The 18,485-nt window shown below is 38.2% G+C and overlaps 3 protein-coding genes across 6 annotated transcripts in view; 1 reads left to right on the forward strand and 2 right to left on the reverse strand.

Moving 5' to 3' along the window:
• Positions 1–12,712: 12,712 nt before the first annotated feature.
• On the reverse strand, positions 12,713–13,780 carry LOC104587699 (chlorophyll a-b binding protein, chloroplastic). The gene has a single exon (XM_010245411.3). The coding sequence runs from the start codon at positions 13,703–13,705 to the stop codon at positions 12,902–12,904; it is 804 nt and encodes a 267-aa protein (XP_010243713.1). The 5' UTR covers positions 13,706–13,780; the 3' UTR covers positions 12,713–12,901.
• A 2,242-nt stretch (positions 13,781–16,022) lies between these two features.
• The window catches only part of LOC104587697 (putative starch synthase 4, chloroplastic/amyloplastic), a 32,341-nt gene continuing 29,878 nt past the window's right edge, over positions 16,023–18,485 (reverse strand). For 2 of the 4 annotated variants that reach the window (XM_010245407.3, XM_010245408.3), the window contains 2 exons: positions 18,200–18,275; positions 16,023–18,055 (listed from right to left, as the gene is read on the reverse strand). In XM_010245407.3, the coding sequence (XP_010243709.1) occupies positions 17,879–18,055; positions 18,200–18,275 (253 nt within the window). In that variant the 3' untranslated portion in view covers positions 16,023–17,878. The remainder of the gene's footprint in view (positions 18,056–18,199; positions 18,276–18,485) is intronic. The other 2 variants (XR_016084065.1, XM_088901255.1) reach the window with 2 other exon arrangements.
• LOC104587698 (chlorophyll a-b binding protein 40, chloroplastic) lies at positions 16,081–17,048 on the forward strand. The gene has a single exon (XM_010245410.3). The coding sequence runs from the start codon at positions 16,081–16,083 to the stop codon at positions 16,882–16,884; it is 804 nt and encodes a 267-aa protein (XP_010243712.2). The 3' UTR covers positions 16,885–17,048.

Consider the following 18,485-nt stretch of genomic DNA (forward strand, 5'->3'; position numbering starts at 1 on the left):
GCACTCTAGTTGTCACAGTATAGAGCAAATTTTTCTTGCTTATGGCCCAACTCTTATAGGAACTTCTTCATCCACAAGACTTCTTTACAACCCTCAGTAATAGCAATATACTCAGCCTCAGTAGTAGACAAAGCAACACACTTTTGCAGTTTTGATTGCCACGAAACAGCTCCCCCTGCAAAGGTAATCAATAACCCTGATGTAGACTTTCTAGAATCAATGTCACCAGTCATGTCTGCATCTGTATAACCATCTAGCACTGGCTTGTTACTTCCAAAGCACAAACAAACTCTAGAAGTACCACTGAGGTATCTGAGAATCCATTTCACAAGTGCCCAATGTTCTTTTTCTGGATTAGAGAGAAAACGACTAACAACACCAACAACATGAGCTATATCTAGCCTTGTACATACCATAACATACATCAAACTACCAACTACGGATGCATAAGGCGCATTCTTCATTTCTTCCTTCTCTTTCTCACTTGTAGGACATTGCTTGGAGCTAAGCTTGAAATGACCTGCAAGTGGAGATACAATCGATTTTGCTTTGCTCATATTGAATCTCTCTAAAACCTTCTCAATGTACTTTTCTTGGGATAACCAAAGCTTCTTGTTCTTCTTGTCACGGATGATTTTCATGCCAAGGATCTGTTTACTTGGACCCAAATCCTTCATAGCAAAAGCTTTACTGAGTTCTTTCTTCAACTTGTTGATTTTAACAGCATCATGACCAACAATCAACATATCATCCACATAAAGTAGGAGAATAACAAAATCATCATCAGAGAATTTCTTTACAAACACACAGTGATCAGAAGTAGTCTTACTGTACCCATTAGCTTCCATAAAGGAGTCAAACCTTTTGTACCACTGTCTGGGTGCCTGCTTGAGCCCATATAAACTCTTTCTCAACCTGCAAACAAGATCTTCTTTACCTTGTCTCACAAAACCTTCAGGTTGCTCCATGTAAATCTCCTCCTCTAAGTTACCATGGAGAAAGGCGGTCTTCACATCAAGTTGTTCAATTTCCAATTTTAACCTGGCAGCCAATCCTAAAACAACTCTGATGAACAACATCTTCACAACAGGTGAGAAAATTTCTTCAAAGTCAACACCCTTTTTCTGATTAAATCCCTTCACAACCAATCTTGCCTTGCACCGTGGTTGTGAGCAATTTTCTTCACTCTTCAATCTGAAAACCCATTTATTCTTCAAGGCCCTCTTACCCTTTGGTAGCTTTACCAGATCATAAGTATTGTTCTCATGCAAGGATTTCATCTCATCTTACATGGCTTTTAACCATTCTTGTTTCTTCTCATGAGACAAAACCTCTTGATAATTCTCTGGTTCTCCCTCATCAGTAATCATTACATACTCAGTAGGGGAGTATCTTACAGAAGGTTAACGCACTCTAGTGGATCTTCTCAATTAAGGCTCTTCTGGTGGCTCTGAATTATTCTGTTCATCTGCTTGCTCTTCTTCATTTACTGGCTCATTATCTACTGGAGGAGTATTTTCATCTTGATCTTCTTGTACATCTCTTCTAATTCCAGTATTTGCAACTGGTGGACCAACCATACTTGGGTCAATTGGTTCATGAACTGTAGACTTTGGCTTATCTGGCTTTTCAAAGTCTGCAATAGTTTGATCATCGAGGAACACTGCATCTCTGCTTCTTATGAGTTTCTTGTTGACTGCAATAGTTTCTTCGCCCATGAAAGCCCACACGAAACTCTCTTCTCCTTTCCCCTCTCTCTCTTTATTTTTCTCTCAGTTTTTCTCTTCTGTGTTCGATGGAAGACATCACCGAACTGTTCATCTTCACCCACTAACCGAGCAAGTATAACTTGCTCATAACTGTCTTTGCTCATGCAAAGACACGTGGGGTTTCCTCTTCGACTTCCATATATATATATACATGTGTGTGTGTGTGTGTTAATCAAGTTTGAATAATTAATCAAGCTTGCCTTGAAAATTCTACTTGAATCAAGCCTAATTGAACTCGAGATCGAACTATACTATTAGAAATCGAATCAAAGGGAAAGTCAAGAGACTGGGAAGAGAAACTCTTGGAAAGGTTTGTTGTCATGGATGGCTGAGTTGCTATTGTTGTTGGGTTGTTGATCATAATGAAGGTAAATAGGAGAGCTAAGAAGTCATTGTGATTAAATTGTTCCTATTACCATTCATAGGTTGAATTGCTACTTGTTCCTATTACAATTGATGAAGAACCACATCTAGGAACCGAAGATGAACTTTGTGATTTCAACCTCTCCTCAACCTGTTCAGATGTAAATTGTGATTACAATGCAACAAAAAAGAAATGGAATTTGATGGTGGGGTCTGATGAAGATCAAAAATCATTGACTTGATCGTCGAAGTTACAATCCCGGTATATTACCCTAAGCCCTTTGACTTTGCTCTCCCTTGCAAGTACTCTACCAACCTCTGAGCTGCCCCAAGTCAGCCAATGCCTTTGATGATGCTACCAGGTGGTCACTCCGCATACATGTGGTAGAGCTTGACTGTACTTCTTCTGGTGCAACTCGCCTTGGTGAAGTGTGTTTTCATCACACATACCCATCCTATTAATCAATGGGCCCCAAACTTCCTCCACACATGAATAACATGGCGCATGATTTACTTGACTTGAGGAAGGGGTGGGGCCAAGATTTTTTCTTGGGGGAGGGGGGGACAAAAGCTAATATGATTACTTAAACACCAATCCTAATAAATATGATACATGATTCTAAATATCAAAATAAGGAATTCTATTATATATCAACTATAGAATACATAATTGGGTATCTAACTAACTTATATATTCTATCATGAAAGACTTAGAGTATAATGAATACAAAACAATACATACATTTTAAGTTGGGCTCGTCGCTCTTTCATCAAGTAGAAATCATCAATAATCATGTCTACCGTGAAACTTTCAACAATTTTCCTCTCAACATAGACAATCAAATAGTCTATGAGAAAGTCATTTTTCATTCTATTACGAAGCATGGTTTAACAATTTTCATGGTTGAAAAAACTCGCTCAATAGTTGTTGTTGAAATGGGAAGAGTTAAAATAAGTTCAATCAATTTATCAATTAAATTATAAACTTTTGGCTTTCTAGTTTCCATTAATCATAGACATAAATAAGTGATAGTAGGCAAATTCTGCAAATTTGGATGGTTGGGCACATCAAGTTTATAGTATTGTAATTGATATTTCAATTGATTTTTTCTTAATGATGAAACTTCTCAACCAAATTACATATGTCATCAACTTTGAAGGATTTATAAGCATTCTTAAGATCAAAAGTTGTACTCAAAATAAGATGCTCTCTTGCTTGTCCACTGAATCTACTATTTAACTCTTGCAATTAATGATCTATAGCGGACGTAAATATATTTATTTAACTTTGAGAAACAAGCATTCATATCAGAAGCTTGAATATCCTGATGTTGACAAAAAGATGTCACACTCTTAAAAAGAACTTTCCAACCATCACCTCTCAACTTTTGTATCAACAATTTTGTTGTAGAGACTAAATGCATAGCGTTAAAAATGTCTTGAGATTTTTTTTTTTTTGTAAACTTTGACAAAGTACATCAGTGATTCTCATTATCTCCTTCATCACATGTATAATAAATACAAAATCAAATGACTCTAGTATTTCACAGCAAAAGTAGCATCTCCACGTTGAGAATATGCAGATCCTTTAGTAGCTATGTTTTTGAAAACTGAGAATGTTACACTAAACATCTTTATTAGATTGCAAATTGAATTAAAATGAGAGCACCACCTAGTATCTCCAAGTTGTTGCAAAGTGCCAATTTAATTAATCCATCATCTAGTTTCAAGATCATCAATTGCAATCAAACGTGCAATTTCAACTGCTTGGATAGTTTGCAATTCATCATTATGCTTACAAGAAATATTAATAGTGTTAACAATAAAAGTTAAGTTTTGAAACAATGTGTGAACCTCATTTATTTCTCTAGATATAATAATAAGAGTTAATTGCAATTGATGAATTAAGCATTCCACGTAATATACATAAGGACAATCTTTAAGAAATAAAGCTTGTGAGTCATTCCATTCTCCATGCATATTACTAGATCCATCATACCCTTGACCTCAAATATTTTGAATATTGAGGTTATGACAAGGTAAAATAGATGAAATTTCTTCTTTAATAGTTAATGCAGTTATATCTTTAACATGTATCAAATTTAAGAACATCTCTTGTACATATCCATCTCCATCAACAAACCTCATAGCAATGGCCATTTGATATCTTCTATATATTTCAAGTTTCATCAATAATTAAGCAAAATTTTGCATCTTTAATTTCCTTATGAATTACACTTTGCACATTTTTAGCAAATATATGCAAATTTTCATTTTAAATTATTAGTGAGGTGTATTTAGTATTTTGTGAGGCATTTTTCAAGACAACTTCACCCACGTGTTCATTGTATGATGCCAAAAATTTGATCATTTCAAGAAAATTACCCAGATTTCTTGAATCTGGATGTTCATCATGTCCTCTAAAAGCACATGACTAAAATGTTAGCCACCGAACAATATCTATTGAAGCTTTCAGGTGTAATCGATTGTTCAAAGCTTGTTCTAAAGATTGCTTCTCTATCACCTTTTCAATATGACAATTGGTTTCTTAAGTTCTCATAACACCTAAGGATATAGTTATGGGCTAAAGTAGCATCTTTCTCCATATGATTTAAGAAAGCACAATCCTTATCACTATAAATTTTTCTCCAATTTTTAAATCCTTTAACAATGAATGTATCTGATACAATTTTTCTAATTGGTTTCTTTGCAAAAATATATCATTGAAAACAAAATGCATCATCTTTTGTAGGGGAATGCTCCAACCAAGGAAAATTTTTGAACCATTCTGAGCAAAATTGACAAGGATGACTTTCTGAACCAAATAATGGATACTCAGATTGGAGAAACTAATATGACCCAAACTTAATATATGACATTCGAATTTCATCTTGTTGATTAACTGGGTGGTTTAAAATCTGTGGTCATAATCCTGAATCACTAATTAAAGAAGCAATATCCACCTTTTATTATTCAATTCTTGGAGTTGAAGAATTGTGATTGGTAGGTCGTTGCTCAGGATACTAATATTAGATGTAAGAGTTGGTTCACTAGATTTTCTGTAATTGAAATACTAACACATTATGCTATGGAATAAAAGGATATAATATTAAAAACAATTAAACAAGTTTATAAATCTACAATACAAATAAGATATGAAATCTGAATCAATAGTTGGAATTAATGATTAGATAAAGAACAACTAAATAGGGGTATTTTTATTTTATTTTAAATATACAAAAATTTGATTATATAATTAATGAATTAATATATTATAAAGATAGAATGGAATTTTGTGTAAATAGAAAGGGTGTTATATGTTAAGCAAGTGGTTCTACATTTTTTTTAACTATTTTTTCTTTTTTTTGAGGTTTTATATATTTTTATTTTTTTAAATTGCTTATCAAAAAATAATTGAGTTTTCATTTTTTTCCTTGTTAATTATAGGGGGGTTGCTTAGTCCAAGTGAGTTGGGTAGGCGTGGCCAAGTGGGTGGGCAAGGTGGGTGGGATTAACATGGGGTGTGGTCAAGCAAGTGGGCTGAGCAGGCACGCACCATGTGGGTGCCTCATGCCTGTGTGTAGTGCGTGCCCGTGTGGCCACAACTCGCATGCATAGGCTTAGGTCCCTTTTGGGACTTTTGTTGAACATATGGGGTTTATACCTTTTATAGGTTTGTTCACTTTTGAAAGTTGTCCCACATTCGTCCATTTCATTTAATCGACTTTACATTGAAAAAATAATAAAAAAATACATCAATAAATAAAACAAAATTGAAAAATAAAACATAAAAAATCCAAAGAATTTAAAGTTGTACTAATATACCATGTACTTCTAAGTCTACAAGACTGCAACTTGATATTCTAACTTTCTAATTTCCAATAATGATGAAGAACCCAATGTCTACACAATGACAAATAATAATAATAATAATAATAATAATAATAATAATAATAATAATAATAATAATAATAATAATAAATTAATACAAAAAAAATCAATATTGAACTCATGGTTAAAATTAAAAAAGAACAACTTTTAGTTGCTCTAGGCTTTTATAGTAATATTGTATACACAATATACTTGTGTTGTTGTGTACTATGTAATAATTGTTGTTCCTACTATTTTGCATTATTCAATATATGTTTATGTTATATTCAACTCACTTCTACCAAACCACTCTTTAAGATTATTGTAAAATCTAAGAAGTGAAAAATTCAATTGCAATTGCATTCTTCACAATTCAGTGAGTTCACTCACTATTGAAACTTCAAAGTACAAATTCCACTAATCACAAACTCAATTGACACTTTGACAGTTCGGTAGTTCCACTATTCCAGTCTTCCAAGATTTCTTCACACGATCAAGCTTTAACAATTAGAGTGTTTTTTCTTATCTCTTAATCTTCCTTTAGTTCTAATATATTATAAGCAAGTGGGTAGGGCCAACATGATATTTTTAGTTTTATTTTTTATTTACTTTTTTGCCTTTTCTTTTATTTTGTAAAACAAACAAAATGCACACCACTTGCGTCTTATTGGGTTAGTGGGTTATAAGTTGTAAACTTGTACTCGCTAGGATTTTACTCAAATTCATAGGGGGGACCAAAGCCCAATTGGCCCCCTCTCCCCAGTCCCCACTAATAACCCCTGGCTCCGCCCCCGACTCCAGGTGTCTTGTCCGATCTTTAGGTGTCTATCACCTCTCTGACACGTATCCCTTGGCATGAGTGTCCAAACCTATTTTGATGGTCAGTTTTGTATTCATTAGATACTTTTAGCCTCATTAATTACAGACTTTCACACCTTGAACAACTCAACTTTCATTGACTTGATCATCAGAGTTACAAGCTCAGGATATCACCTTGGGCCTTTTGACTTTGCTCCCCCTTGCAGGTACTTTGCCACCTCCAAGCTTCCCAGAGTCACTGAGCAACTTTTGATATTCATCAATATTGTGAATATCTTTCGATCAGTGTTTAGAAAAGTGGTGACTGGCCGGTTGGAATAGTTGAACTGTGACTAGGGACCTTTGTCGGTTCGATCATACCCCAATAACCGTAGTTGATAAAAAACCAATGTAAACCAACTAACCAACTAGTTTGACAGGAAAACTAGTGAACTGGTCCTGGTTTTGTGAAATTGTCTGGGTCCTTAATAATAGAAATTTTAAAATATTCTTAATAATACTTGAACCCATGATCTCTAATTTCTATATATTGCTTAATTACCATTAGCCCACCTCTTTATTTGAGTTAATTAAGAGACTTGAACCCCTAATCATTTGCTTTAAAAGTCAAGGAACTTGCCATCTAACTATCATATTTAAATATATTATAAATTGCAAAATATGTTATATATAGTATTTAATATTTATATGACCTGTAGTATATATATGTATATGCCATGTCATCATGGTTTGACCCCGGTTGAACCTCTGACCCATGAATCTCTCCCTTCTCTAGTTCTATGCCCGGTTCAATTTTCTGAACATTGCTTCCAATGACAACTTCTGTAAACATTCCCAGTGCAAGTTGAGATGTGTATGTGGGCACTAATAGGAAAAAAAGGGAAATCCTTTTAGAAGTTGTTTCATGTTTAGATAGAAAGTCTGCGTTGAGATCTTCTATAAGACATTGTTTTAAAAGGCTTAAGCCTTGAGGCGAGTCACATAGATTTTGCCTCAAGGCTTAAGCCTTGATGCCAAAACAGTTGCGGAATGGGTGGGCGAATTTCAAAAATTTTCTACCTACCTTTCAACTGGAAATCGCATTCCCTAATTTTAGAATCAAAATTCAAGGATCCTACTTGAACCAGAACCGAACCAGATCTGAACCAAAAGTGAAGGGAGCAATTATACCTGATCCAGAGAAATAATATCTCCCAAAGTTGGTGTTCACGCCCAAAGAAGGCACCAAGATCTACTTCTGCTGAAGATGACACAGCAACTGTGGAACAGAACCAGCAGGGTGCGTCCTACACACTGAATCCTTCAAAAGAATCCTTTGGATGACAATGAGCACCAAACCGAATCACCCTTTCAACAAAGACTGATATTAAGAACTTTTCTTGATCTTTCTCTAATAGAAAAACGAACAGTGGCAGATGGTGGCGGCTGCAACAGGAGGGAGCTAGAGAAATAGATGGCGAACTACTTTTCTTTTCTCTAGGGCTTCTGAGATCCTATCTCACAAAACTGCAAATTGTGTTCTGTCTCCCTAGGGTTCGAATTCATGTAATTCGATAGGGTTTCCTCCAGTTGCTTAATGATTAAGAAAGGATTTCCTGATCATATCAGGAGTTGCCCCTTATCCAAATCTGTATTTGGATTAGGACTCTTCTTAATCCTATCTGCAGATTAGATAAGCTTTTGGGCTCATCCTAATCTCAGATCCGCTCCTTAATAATGACTGATCAAATCAGCCCATTTCGAAAATGGGCTTTAGGCCCAATAAGGTTATGTGCTGAAAAGTCTTCCAAACTGCTGCCCAGTTGGGCTTCTTTGTATGGCATGGGACCCAAGCATTGATCTATACACCAACCACATGGGTTCGGCCCAACCTCTGTTACAAGGCCTGGCCGAATTCACTAGAGAGCCCAGTGAACCCCTTGAGCCCATCACATGGACCCTATGGGCCCAACACTTACACTAAGTGGTCCCTGGGCCAAGCCATCTTATAAAAACCCCAGGACTGTGGGCAGGTGCAATATTAGCCCATCAGGTATCATCTCAAATGGCCTTACACTTAACCTCTCGGCCCATAATGATCAAGCACTGCCCGACAAGAGAGGACCTCTCCCTTAGCTGCAAGGAACATTGTTGCACTCTCTACTTACATGGATCCCGGGAATTAAAACCATTTGCAAACAATTTGAAACCATACTTAAATATATATCATATATATAAATTTTGCAAAACAAAAATTCCAACGATTGAAATCAATTGCCGACAGTTTGATTTCCATCAGAGAGAGTGCATCCCCGATCATTACCTTTGTCCGACAAAGGGGTTGATCCCGTCACTATGATCACCCACTCATATGAATTCTCAAACTGTCCCAACATACCCAGGTTTTGACCCCCGCTAAGGATCTCATTGATTGGCATATCAAAGATAGCCCAATCCAACACCTAGTGCAGTACCATAATCGGGTCTAGGGGTCAGGTGTAACTTTCCAGTTTTGCCCATCAGTCTCCAAGGTCCAGGGCAATACTAGAAATTTGGTCCGGTTCAAGGGTTCAAGTAATCCTACACTGCATGTGCCTTGGGTTTCACCCTGGCGGCTAAGACAAGCCACCCCAATAGTTGGCAGCACACCAGTGTCAGCCTTGGCAGGATAAATCTCCCCAGACTTGTCCAATGGCTGTGAACATTTAAAACCAACACAAGTCTCATTAGGTGTCCAGTTTTAAGGTCTTACACACAAAAGTATACCACACAACATGTACTTCATTTATTTACATTAAATATCAAAAGTACATCAAAACTGATTGAAGCTAAGGGCATACAAAAAACTGTCCAACAATATGTATATGCCATGTCATCATGGTTTGACCCCAGTTGAACCTCTGACCCATGAATCTCTCCCTTCTCTAGTTCTATGCCCAGTTCAATTTTCTAAACCTTGCTTCCAATGACAACTTCTGTAGACATTCCCAGTGCAAGTTGAGATGTGTATGTGGGGTGCTAATAGAAAAAAGGGAAATCCTTTTAGAAGTTGTTTCATGTTTGGATAGAAAGTCTGTGTTGAGATCTGCTATAAGACACATTGTTTTAAAAGGCTTAAGCCTTGAGGCGAGTCACATAGATTTTGCCTCAAGGCTTAAGCCTCACAACTTTGATGTAAGGCTTAAGTAGGGATGGCAACGGGGTGGGGACCATATTCCCTATTCTCGACCTCGATTCTGAAATTAATCTCCATCCCCATCCTCGATCCCCGCCAAGGATTAATAGGAATGAAAGTTATACTGCAATTCAATTTTTTAGTAAGCTTAGAGATAAACAACAAATTCGAAGCAAAGGTAGGAACATGAAGAACATACTTAAGGGAGAGATCCTTGTTGAGGTTTAGCTCCCCCATTCTAGAAATAGTGGAGAGAGAACCATCAATTACCCTCACCTTATCTTGGTCGGACAATAGATGATATGATGCAAAATAGAGAGGACATATGTATCATATTGTTAGTGGCTCCAAAATTAATTACCCAAGAGCTAGAATTTATAGGACTAGTAACACTATGAGTAGAGGTAGTGCCTATTTTGGCAAGGGAAGAGGATGCAAGGGGGATGTTCCTCAACTAGACCATGGCTTGGCTAAGGATTTCAAACCCAACCCCGATTGGGGATTCCTATTAATCCCCACCACAAACCTCAACCCCGGTCGAGGATTCCTATTACTCCCCGCCCCCGTCCTTGTCTTGCCAAAACAATCCCTTTCCCCACCAAGTCGGGTCCCCAACCCCATCGGGTTGAGGCATAAGCCTCAAGGTGTGAGGTGTAAAAGGGCATAGGCCTCAAGTCTCAACGATTATTTAGTGATTTAATTCTAAAAAAGTATACATTTTATTATTTAAAATATATAGAAAAACACTTCAATAATTATAGGCCAAATAAAAAGTAAAACAAGAAAAACCAATAAGGCAAATCAAATTCTATTAGTTTTCTTATTGTTTTAGGAGAGTTCAATGCAAAAAGGACTAATTAAGTTTCTTAGTCTCTTTTGGATAAATTAAGTAGGATTTTTCTTATTATTCTAAATATAATGTCATAAGTTTGTTATTTTTCTCACTTCTACTAATGGATCTTTTTTCCTTTTAATAATGATAATAATAATAATAATAATAATAATAATAATAATAATAATAATAATAATAATTATTATTATTATTATTATTATTATTATTATTATTATTATTATTATTATTATTATTATTATTATTATTATTATTATTATTATTATTATTATTATTATTATTATTATTATTATAGATCAAATAACTAAGTTCTTTCCTTTCTTCTAAATTGTTTTTCTATATGAAGTGTAAAATGTTTATAATTGTTAATTGAATAGTTATTATTTTATTTAATACTTAAATGCTAAAATTTATTGCTTATAAGTTTCTAGTTTATGAATATGTGTACTCTCTATCATTTTAATTTAGCATTTATATATTATTTTCATGATTTTACAAACTTTAATTAATTAGGCTTGGGCCATTATGCCTTAACTACGCCTTTAACCTTTTAAAACCTTGGTAAGACACCTATCTACTGTCCCCATGTGCGGAGCTGTTTGGACGCTGCAAACGGTGGAAGAGGGGAAGAGAGAGTCAATTTGGAGTCTGAATTTGTTACCCACGAGAACCCTGCTCACGTTTGGAGAACATCTCATCTCTGCATATTATTATGCAGGGGGAGATGTGTAAAAAATAGCATAGGTCCTAATTTGTCTTTTCAACTAAAAAATTATTGAGTTAAATACTATTTTGCCCACACTCATTCACAGCAGGCTCTCAAAACAGCCAGACAGCTTGTCAGCGGTGAGCATTTCTCTGAAGAACCTACAATGTCGGGAACGAGCATCAAGCTTTTACCTTGACGCATTTAATGGCGGGGAGGTTCTTCCATCATCGTACAACTCGTCTTCGACGAATTCTAGTGTATTTTCGCTGGCACCATTTCTCTGAAGAACCTACAAAAACGAAACAGAAATGAAAACACGAAAAAGAAAAAGAATCGATCGAAGGGGAGAGGGATAAAGAACACAGAAATTGAATCAATCGAGCAATACTGTGGCCATTTGCAATTCCGTCCCACACAGAGGACCAGGAGATTACAATTCCGTGTTTTCGTTCTGCCGTATGCTTCCCTCCGAGAATCGCAGACACAGACACGAGGGATCATCTTTCCGTCAATGACGGCAGCAACGTAGAACCCATATTGGTGTTCGGAGCTGTAGGCGACGAACTTGGAAACTCACCGGTGGCCTTTCTTCTTAGATTTCAGTTGTCTTTAACTTGCTGCTTCACTGCCGAATCAATATGTAGATTTGAGACCATCTTCTCAGGTATTACTTTGGTGGTGATCCAAGGACAGAGACGATGTAAAGCTGTTTGAAACAATGTTCCGGCTTTCCTCCTTGGATTCATCTCTCTGTCAGTGATACTCCTTCCTAGTCGTTCCTTTGGAAACTCTGCTCAATTTGTTTTACGGTCCTTACATCAGACTTCTTTAACTCAATCATCGGGTATCGGTGGCTTTAGAATCGTGAATCTATCAATCTGTCTTTTGGAATTTTGATTGTAAATCATTTAGTACAAGAATCTAACAGTTTCTTAATTTCACAATTCTGCTTCTGTATCCAACTTAGTAGAAGAATCTAGCAGTTTCTTGACAGCTTCAGAAAGAAAAATCAATAATGAAACCAAAATGAAAAATTCGATGGCTTAATCTCTTAGACTTGGGATCCTTCAATCCGGTTGCCTCCTGTTCTTTAATTCTTTTGTCAGTGATTTAAAATTAGCCCAGTTAAACAGCTGCCCATAAAAGAAATTAGATCAGAGCTAAAAAGTAGATGAATATTTGAGAATGATGGATAAACTTTTGATTAATTTGAAAAAGGGCCACTCCTCCTCCTCCTACTACTACATATAATTCACACTTTTTCTGCATCGATTTAAACAATTTACATCACAAGCACCAAGTTCAGCAAATCCACACTGAAATGGGGAGGACCGTCCCATGGTCCAGAACTCTTTTTTCTTTCTTGCTCACTTGCCGGGGACGAAGTTTGTGGCGTAGGCCCAAGCGTTGTTGTTAACAGGGTCGGCCAGGTGGTCAGCCAGGTTCTCCAAGGGTCCCTTGCCAGTCACAATGGCCTGAACAAAGAATCCAAACATGGAGAACATGGCCAGTCTTCCATTCTTGATCTCCTTCACCTTAAGCTCAGCAAAAGCCTCTGGGTCATCAGCAAGGCCAAGTGGATCGAAGCTGCCGCCGGGGTAGAGTGGGTCTGTCACCTCACCAAGAGGCCCGCCGGCGACACGGTAGCCCTCGACGGCACCCATCAAGATAACTTGAGTAGCCCAGATGGCCAGAATGCTCTGGGCGTGAATCAAGCTTGGGTTGCCCAAGTAGTCCAATCCACCCTCGCTGAAGATCTGTGCGCCAGCCTTGAACCACACGGCCTCGCCGAACTTGACACCATTCCGAGCGAGCAGCTCGGGGAAGACACACCCAAGAGCTCCAAGCATGGCCCATCTGCAGTGGATGACCTCGAGCTCACGGTTCTTGGCGAAGGTCTCAGGGTCAGCGGACAGCCCAGCAGTGTCCCAGCCGTAGTCACCAGGGAATTCACCAGTGAGGTAGGAGGGAGGCTCACCGGAGAAGGGACCCAAGTACTTGACTCTGTCTGGTCCATACCATGGGCTACCGGATGAGACGGGCTTCGGCTTGGCCACAGTCTTTCTCATGGTGATCCTGCCTTCACCGAGAAGCTCCGACGCAGAGGGAGCGAGCTTCACGGCCTTTCCGGCCAAAGAGGGAGAGGAGAGAGCCATTGTAGATGCAGCCATGGTAAAAGAGCAGAGTGAGAAGAGGAATGAATTAGTGTGAAGATGAAGAACAGAGAGAGATGGGTGTCTGTGGCTGCTGTTCTTAGATTTGTATTAATAGCAATAGAGAGCCAACTGGTCCTTATCTTTGGAGATCTGTTCTTTCCTTCTCATTGGTTGATACTATCATGAATCTAGATTTTGGTTGCTCACTTGGCACTCTGGAGGCCACCAATCAATCCCGAATACTTGTCAAATGAGTCCTGCCACTCTCCAGGTCCTACCCATTTGCTGTGCATATCAAGAATCTCCTTTCATGGCTATGAGGCTCTTGTGTCAACCAATTGGCTTATGCCAACTGCCCTATCGGATTAAACAATATCTTTTTTCGATAAATTATACCCTACTTTCAGGACCACCAAGAAGGTAAGTGCCTACATACATTACCCATCCTCTTTCAATCAGGACTGTTCAGTGGGTGGACCAGACTCTCACAGTGATTGATTGGATTCTTTGAGCACTTATAACCTTTTGATTATTTGCAACGGTAAAAGTGAAGAAGGTTGGTCTCTGTCCTGTTCTTGGAAGGGAATGTGAAGAAATTGTCTAATATCTATCGTTTATCATTTTTCCACCTGTCAGCATCCATGTCCATTTATTTCTTATCTATATAATCTATACATCCGCTCTTTATATATGGTAAGTAGTACATATCAGCCTGTTTTATTTATAATTAAACCAGAGAGGAATATTAGTAGAGGGTAGTGGGACTGGTCATTTCTATCTGGCTGGACCGGAGTTGGTAAGATGGTGGGGATGTCCTCAGCCTCAGAAAATGGTCTGGTTCAGGTCAGCTGTTTAACCCCAGGTTCAGGAGGAATATGCATTGGTTGAGGGTTTATTGTCGCTTTATCTCTATATATCATGGTTTTCAAAACCGGGAACTGGTCAGGTGATCGATTCCAGTTTTCCTCAAAACCGGATTTTTTCTAAAAAAAAACATTGATTTGGTCAGAAAACCGCTAACCCAGGCATTCAAATCGTTCGACAGTTTTGATCGATTTTTATTTTTTTTACTTTTTTGTCAGAACGAACCGTCCGTTTGATTCGAACAGTCGGACCATTCAACCCGGAAACCAGACCCCTAACCGGCTCATTGTCGAGGTCGGCTTGCTATATATAACACTAAAATTGCATTTCACGTGTATCAATACTTTGAAGTTTGAAGTTTGAACCATGCGTTTAATTGCTTGGTTTGAAAAGCTTGATGTTCAAGGTTTCATGTTCTAATCTAATTAGGAGGCATGTTGATTTAGGATAATGTGCTATTCTTGCTCAGTGTTTTCAAAACCGGATTGGATTAAACGATCAGATCAAAAAAATGGGGAACTGGTATTTCACCCCAAAACCATTTTTAGCTAAAAACAGTTAATTTAGTCAATGAGCTATTAACCCGGACAATGATTTTTGACCTTTTTTTTTGTTTTATTTTTTTTAGTCAGAACAGATCATCTGTTTAGACTGGACGACCGGACCATTCGACCTGGGAATGGTTCCCTAGAACCAAGTTTTTATTTTAATTTTTTTAAAACATCATGACTGATCATTTGGACTGGATTGAGCCATTCACACAAAAACCGGTAACCAAATTCCATGTCGGCTTTTAAAACATGGTGTTCATATATGGGTTTTAAATTATTTTAATGAAATAAAAATATATCATTAAATTCAATTAAAATTATACTTTGTGTCACCTGTAAAAGGGTGATGAAGGATGCGAGAATGGTGGTGTCAATTGTTGGGACAAGAAGGGCATGTATATGATAAAAGGGTGATGAAGACTAGAGAGAGATCTTGTGGGAAAAAAATATTCTCATACAACTTGACTAGTGAAGAAAGATACGACGAGGAAAATCATCCACAATAGTAAAATAAAATAATTAGATCTGAATTGTGGATGACCATAGCCAAATCAAACGGCTATGATAGATCACTGTATTAGATAGATGACCATAGAAGCTGCCACATATGGATGTGAAATTGTGGATCCCACACACAAACGTACACCCTAATAACAAGTAATGAAACGTGGGGTTTCAATCTTACCTCTCAGAAGTTATCTCTGCCAGTTGGGATTTCTCAACGGGAAGGCAGGAGAAATTATCTGAGCAACTGGTGGTTCATGGAGTGCCAACTGGGAAGATATTCCAAAAAATCTTGGATCCCAGATTCAGAATTCTCCAATGGGAAGAGAGAAATGGATACCAAAAGGATAAGACACTTGGCGGTTGGCTATCTCCATTCTTATTAATACCAACCTCTTTGACAACACTCTCCCACCACTCTCTTCTTGCATACATTTCCTACTTATCAGAGGCAATCTCCCTTTCTCTGCAATGGCTGCCTCTACAATGGCTCTCTCCTCCCCTTCTTTGGCCGGAAAGGCCGTGAAGCTCTCTCCCTCTGCGTCGGAGCTTCTCGGTGAAGGCAGGGTCACCATGAGAAAGACTGTGGCCAAGCCAAAGCCCGTCTCATCCGGTAGCCCATGGTATGGACCAGACAGAGTCAAGTACCTGGGACCATTCTCCGGTGAGCCTCCCTCCTACCTCACTGGTGAATTCCCTGGTGACTACGGCTGGGACACTGCTGGGCTGTCTGCTGACCCTGAGACCTTCGCCAAGAACCGTGAGCTCGAGGTCATCCACTGCAGATGGGCCATGCTTGGAGCTCTTGGGTGTGTCTTCCCTGAGCTGCTCGCTCGGAATGGTGTTAAGTTCGGCGAGGCCGTGTGGTTCAAGGCTGGTGCACAGATCTTCAGCGAGGGTGGATTGGACTACTTGGGCAACCCAAGCTTGATCCACGCCCAGAGCATCCTGGCCATCTGGGCTACTCAAGTTATCTTGATGGGTGCCGTCGAGGGCTACCGTGTCGCCGGCGGGCCTCTTGGTGAGGTGACAGACCCACTCTACCCCGGCGGCAGCTTCGACCCACTTGGCCTTGCTGATGACCCAGAGGCTTTCGCTGAGCTCAAGGTGAAGGAGATCAAGAATGGCAGATTGGCCATGTTTTCCATGTTTGGTTTCTTTGTCCAGGCCATTGTGACTGGCAAGGGTCCATTGGAGAACCTTGCTGACCACCTTGCAGATCCTGTCAACAACAATGCCTGGGCCTACGCCACCAACTTTGTCCCTGGAAAGTGAGTGAGAGTGGGGAGAGAATTATTCTTTCAAAAGAACAAAGCGTGTAGGAAGCTGTTGAGAATGTGAGATTATTAATGCTGGAGTAAATTGGTGAAAATTCATGCAAAGATGTGGATTTTGTGAATTAATGCTGAATACCTTCTTGTGTTTTGATTCTTCAATAACCTCTAGCAATCAATCTCTTCCTTGCCTGTTGTGAGTTTTTGGTTGGGGAACTTTTTCTTTCAAGGCTGTCTTTGTGACCATGTACGAGCAGATAACAAACCTTCCTCCGTAGCAGGGCTGAAAATATAATTGAAATTTTTCAGTTTGAACAAGTTTTCCATCCCTTCTACAATGAAACAAAGGGGGCTTATTTGAAGCCACAGTTCCTAAGCTCATTGTTTTTGTTGCTCTTCTGCCTATAAATTTAAGCAAAATAATCAATCAAAGAATATAACCAGTAATTTGGGAAGAATGTACAAGATAATTCAAGTTTTTAGAAGAGAAGGAAAAGGATACATTTTACATGAACATCTAATTGAGTATTTATTAACAAATATCATCCATATTTAAGCACTTATATGATTTAAATGTACTTTACATTGATTATCAAAACCTTACCTGTTGAAACAGAATATAACAAAGCTAGACGACTTTCTTCAGGTGAAAGAAAATTGCTTCAACAGAATATAAAGGGAACACATATACATTGTTATTGTTGTTGTTCATCAAGAACAAAAGAATGGCTTGACCTAAGGTAAGAAATGTAAACTGCACTTTATTTAGGAAATCAATCTCCATCTACCTTTGAACTCCACTCAGAATCATCAGCTTCAAAATTCTTTCAATGCTACTGCACCTTTTTTCTGTCCACGGACAAAAATTAAGGCAAGCTCTGGATGTGCTTCTTAGAAACAACCAACCACACACAGTTCCGTCAGATGTGCAGGTGCATGGGTTTTGGAAAAAACACACCACCTTCTACTGTAACAAAACAAACTCCAGACAGGGATCAAGTCCGATGTACCACCCTTGCTCTAGCCACAGACTTCTCATAAAGCTCTTCATATTGTGATGCTGAAGAATCCCAACTAAAATCTATTGTCATGTCTTTTTGAACAAGTTGCTGCCAACTCTCACCATTATTGGCATAGTAGTTAAATGCACGATCCAAAGCACTGTTTACTCCCTTTAGAGATGTTTGCAAAATCAAAGTGATGAATGGAGAGGAGAAAATATTTAAATGGTTCAGAAACATGTTTCCCACAAATCCCACAAAGGAAAATTAATAAAAGAAAGATGAGTCAAATTCTATTATAGGCAGCTTCATTACCTGCTCATCAGGTGTCAAAAATGTAAAACCATTGCGAAAGCGAACTGGAACCATATCATCATCAACATCAAAAACACTACAAGAAGAAGGATTTATGGAGAACTTAGTCAAGATAGAAAGACCTCTAGTCTTTGGAATAAAATGTTGAGCAATAAGGAAACCACATGTCCAAAAAATGATTATCGAGAACCAGAATGCTGAGGTGGATGAGTGGGAAACTAGAGAGGATAAGATCAGAAGTGGACCTATTTGAAGAACCTAGGAGTTGCTCTAATAGGTGATAAAA

This window comes from Nelumbo nucifera, chromosome 3 (genome assembly GCF_055504915.1).
Source record: "Nelumbo nucifera cultivar China Antique chromosome 3, China Antique-T2T, whole genome shotgun sequence".
In the NCBI taxonomy this organism is placed as follows: Eukaryota; Viridiplantae; Streptophyta; class Magnoliopsida; order Proteales; family Nelumbonaceae; genus Nelumbo; species Nelumbo nucifera.

Coding starts and splice junctions, on each gene's coding strand:
- LOC104587699 (XM_010245411.3), bottom strand. CDS start 13,705: ATGGCTGCATCTACAATGGCTCTCTCCTCTCCCTCTTTGGCCGGAAAG.
- LOC104587698 (XM_010245410.3), top strand. CDS start 16,081: ATGGCTGCCTCTACAATGGCTCTCTCCTCCCCTTCTTTGGCCGGAAAG.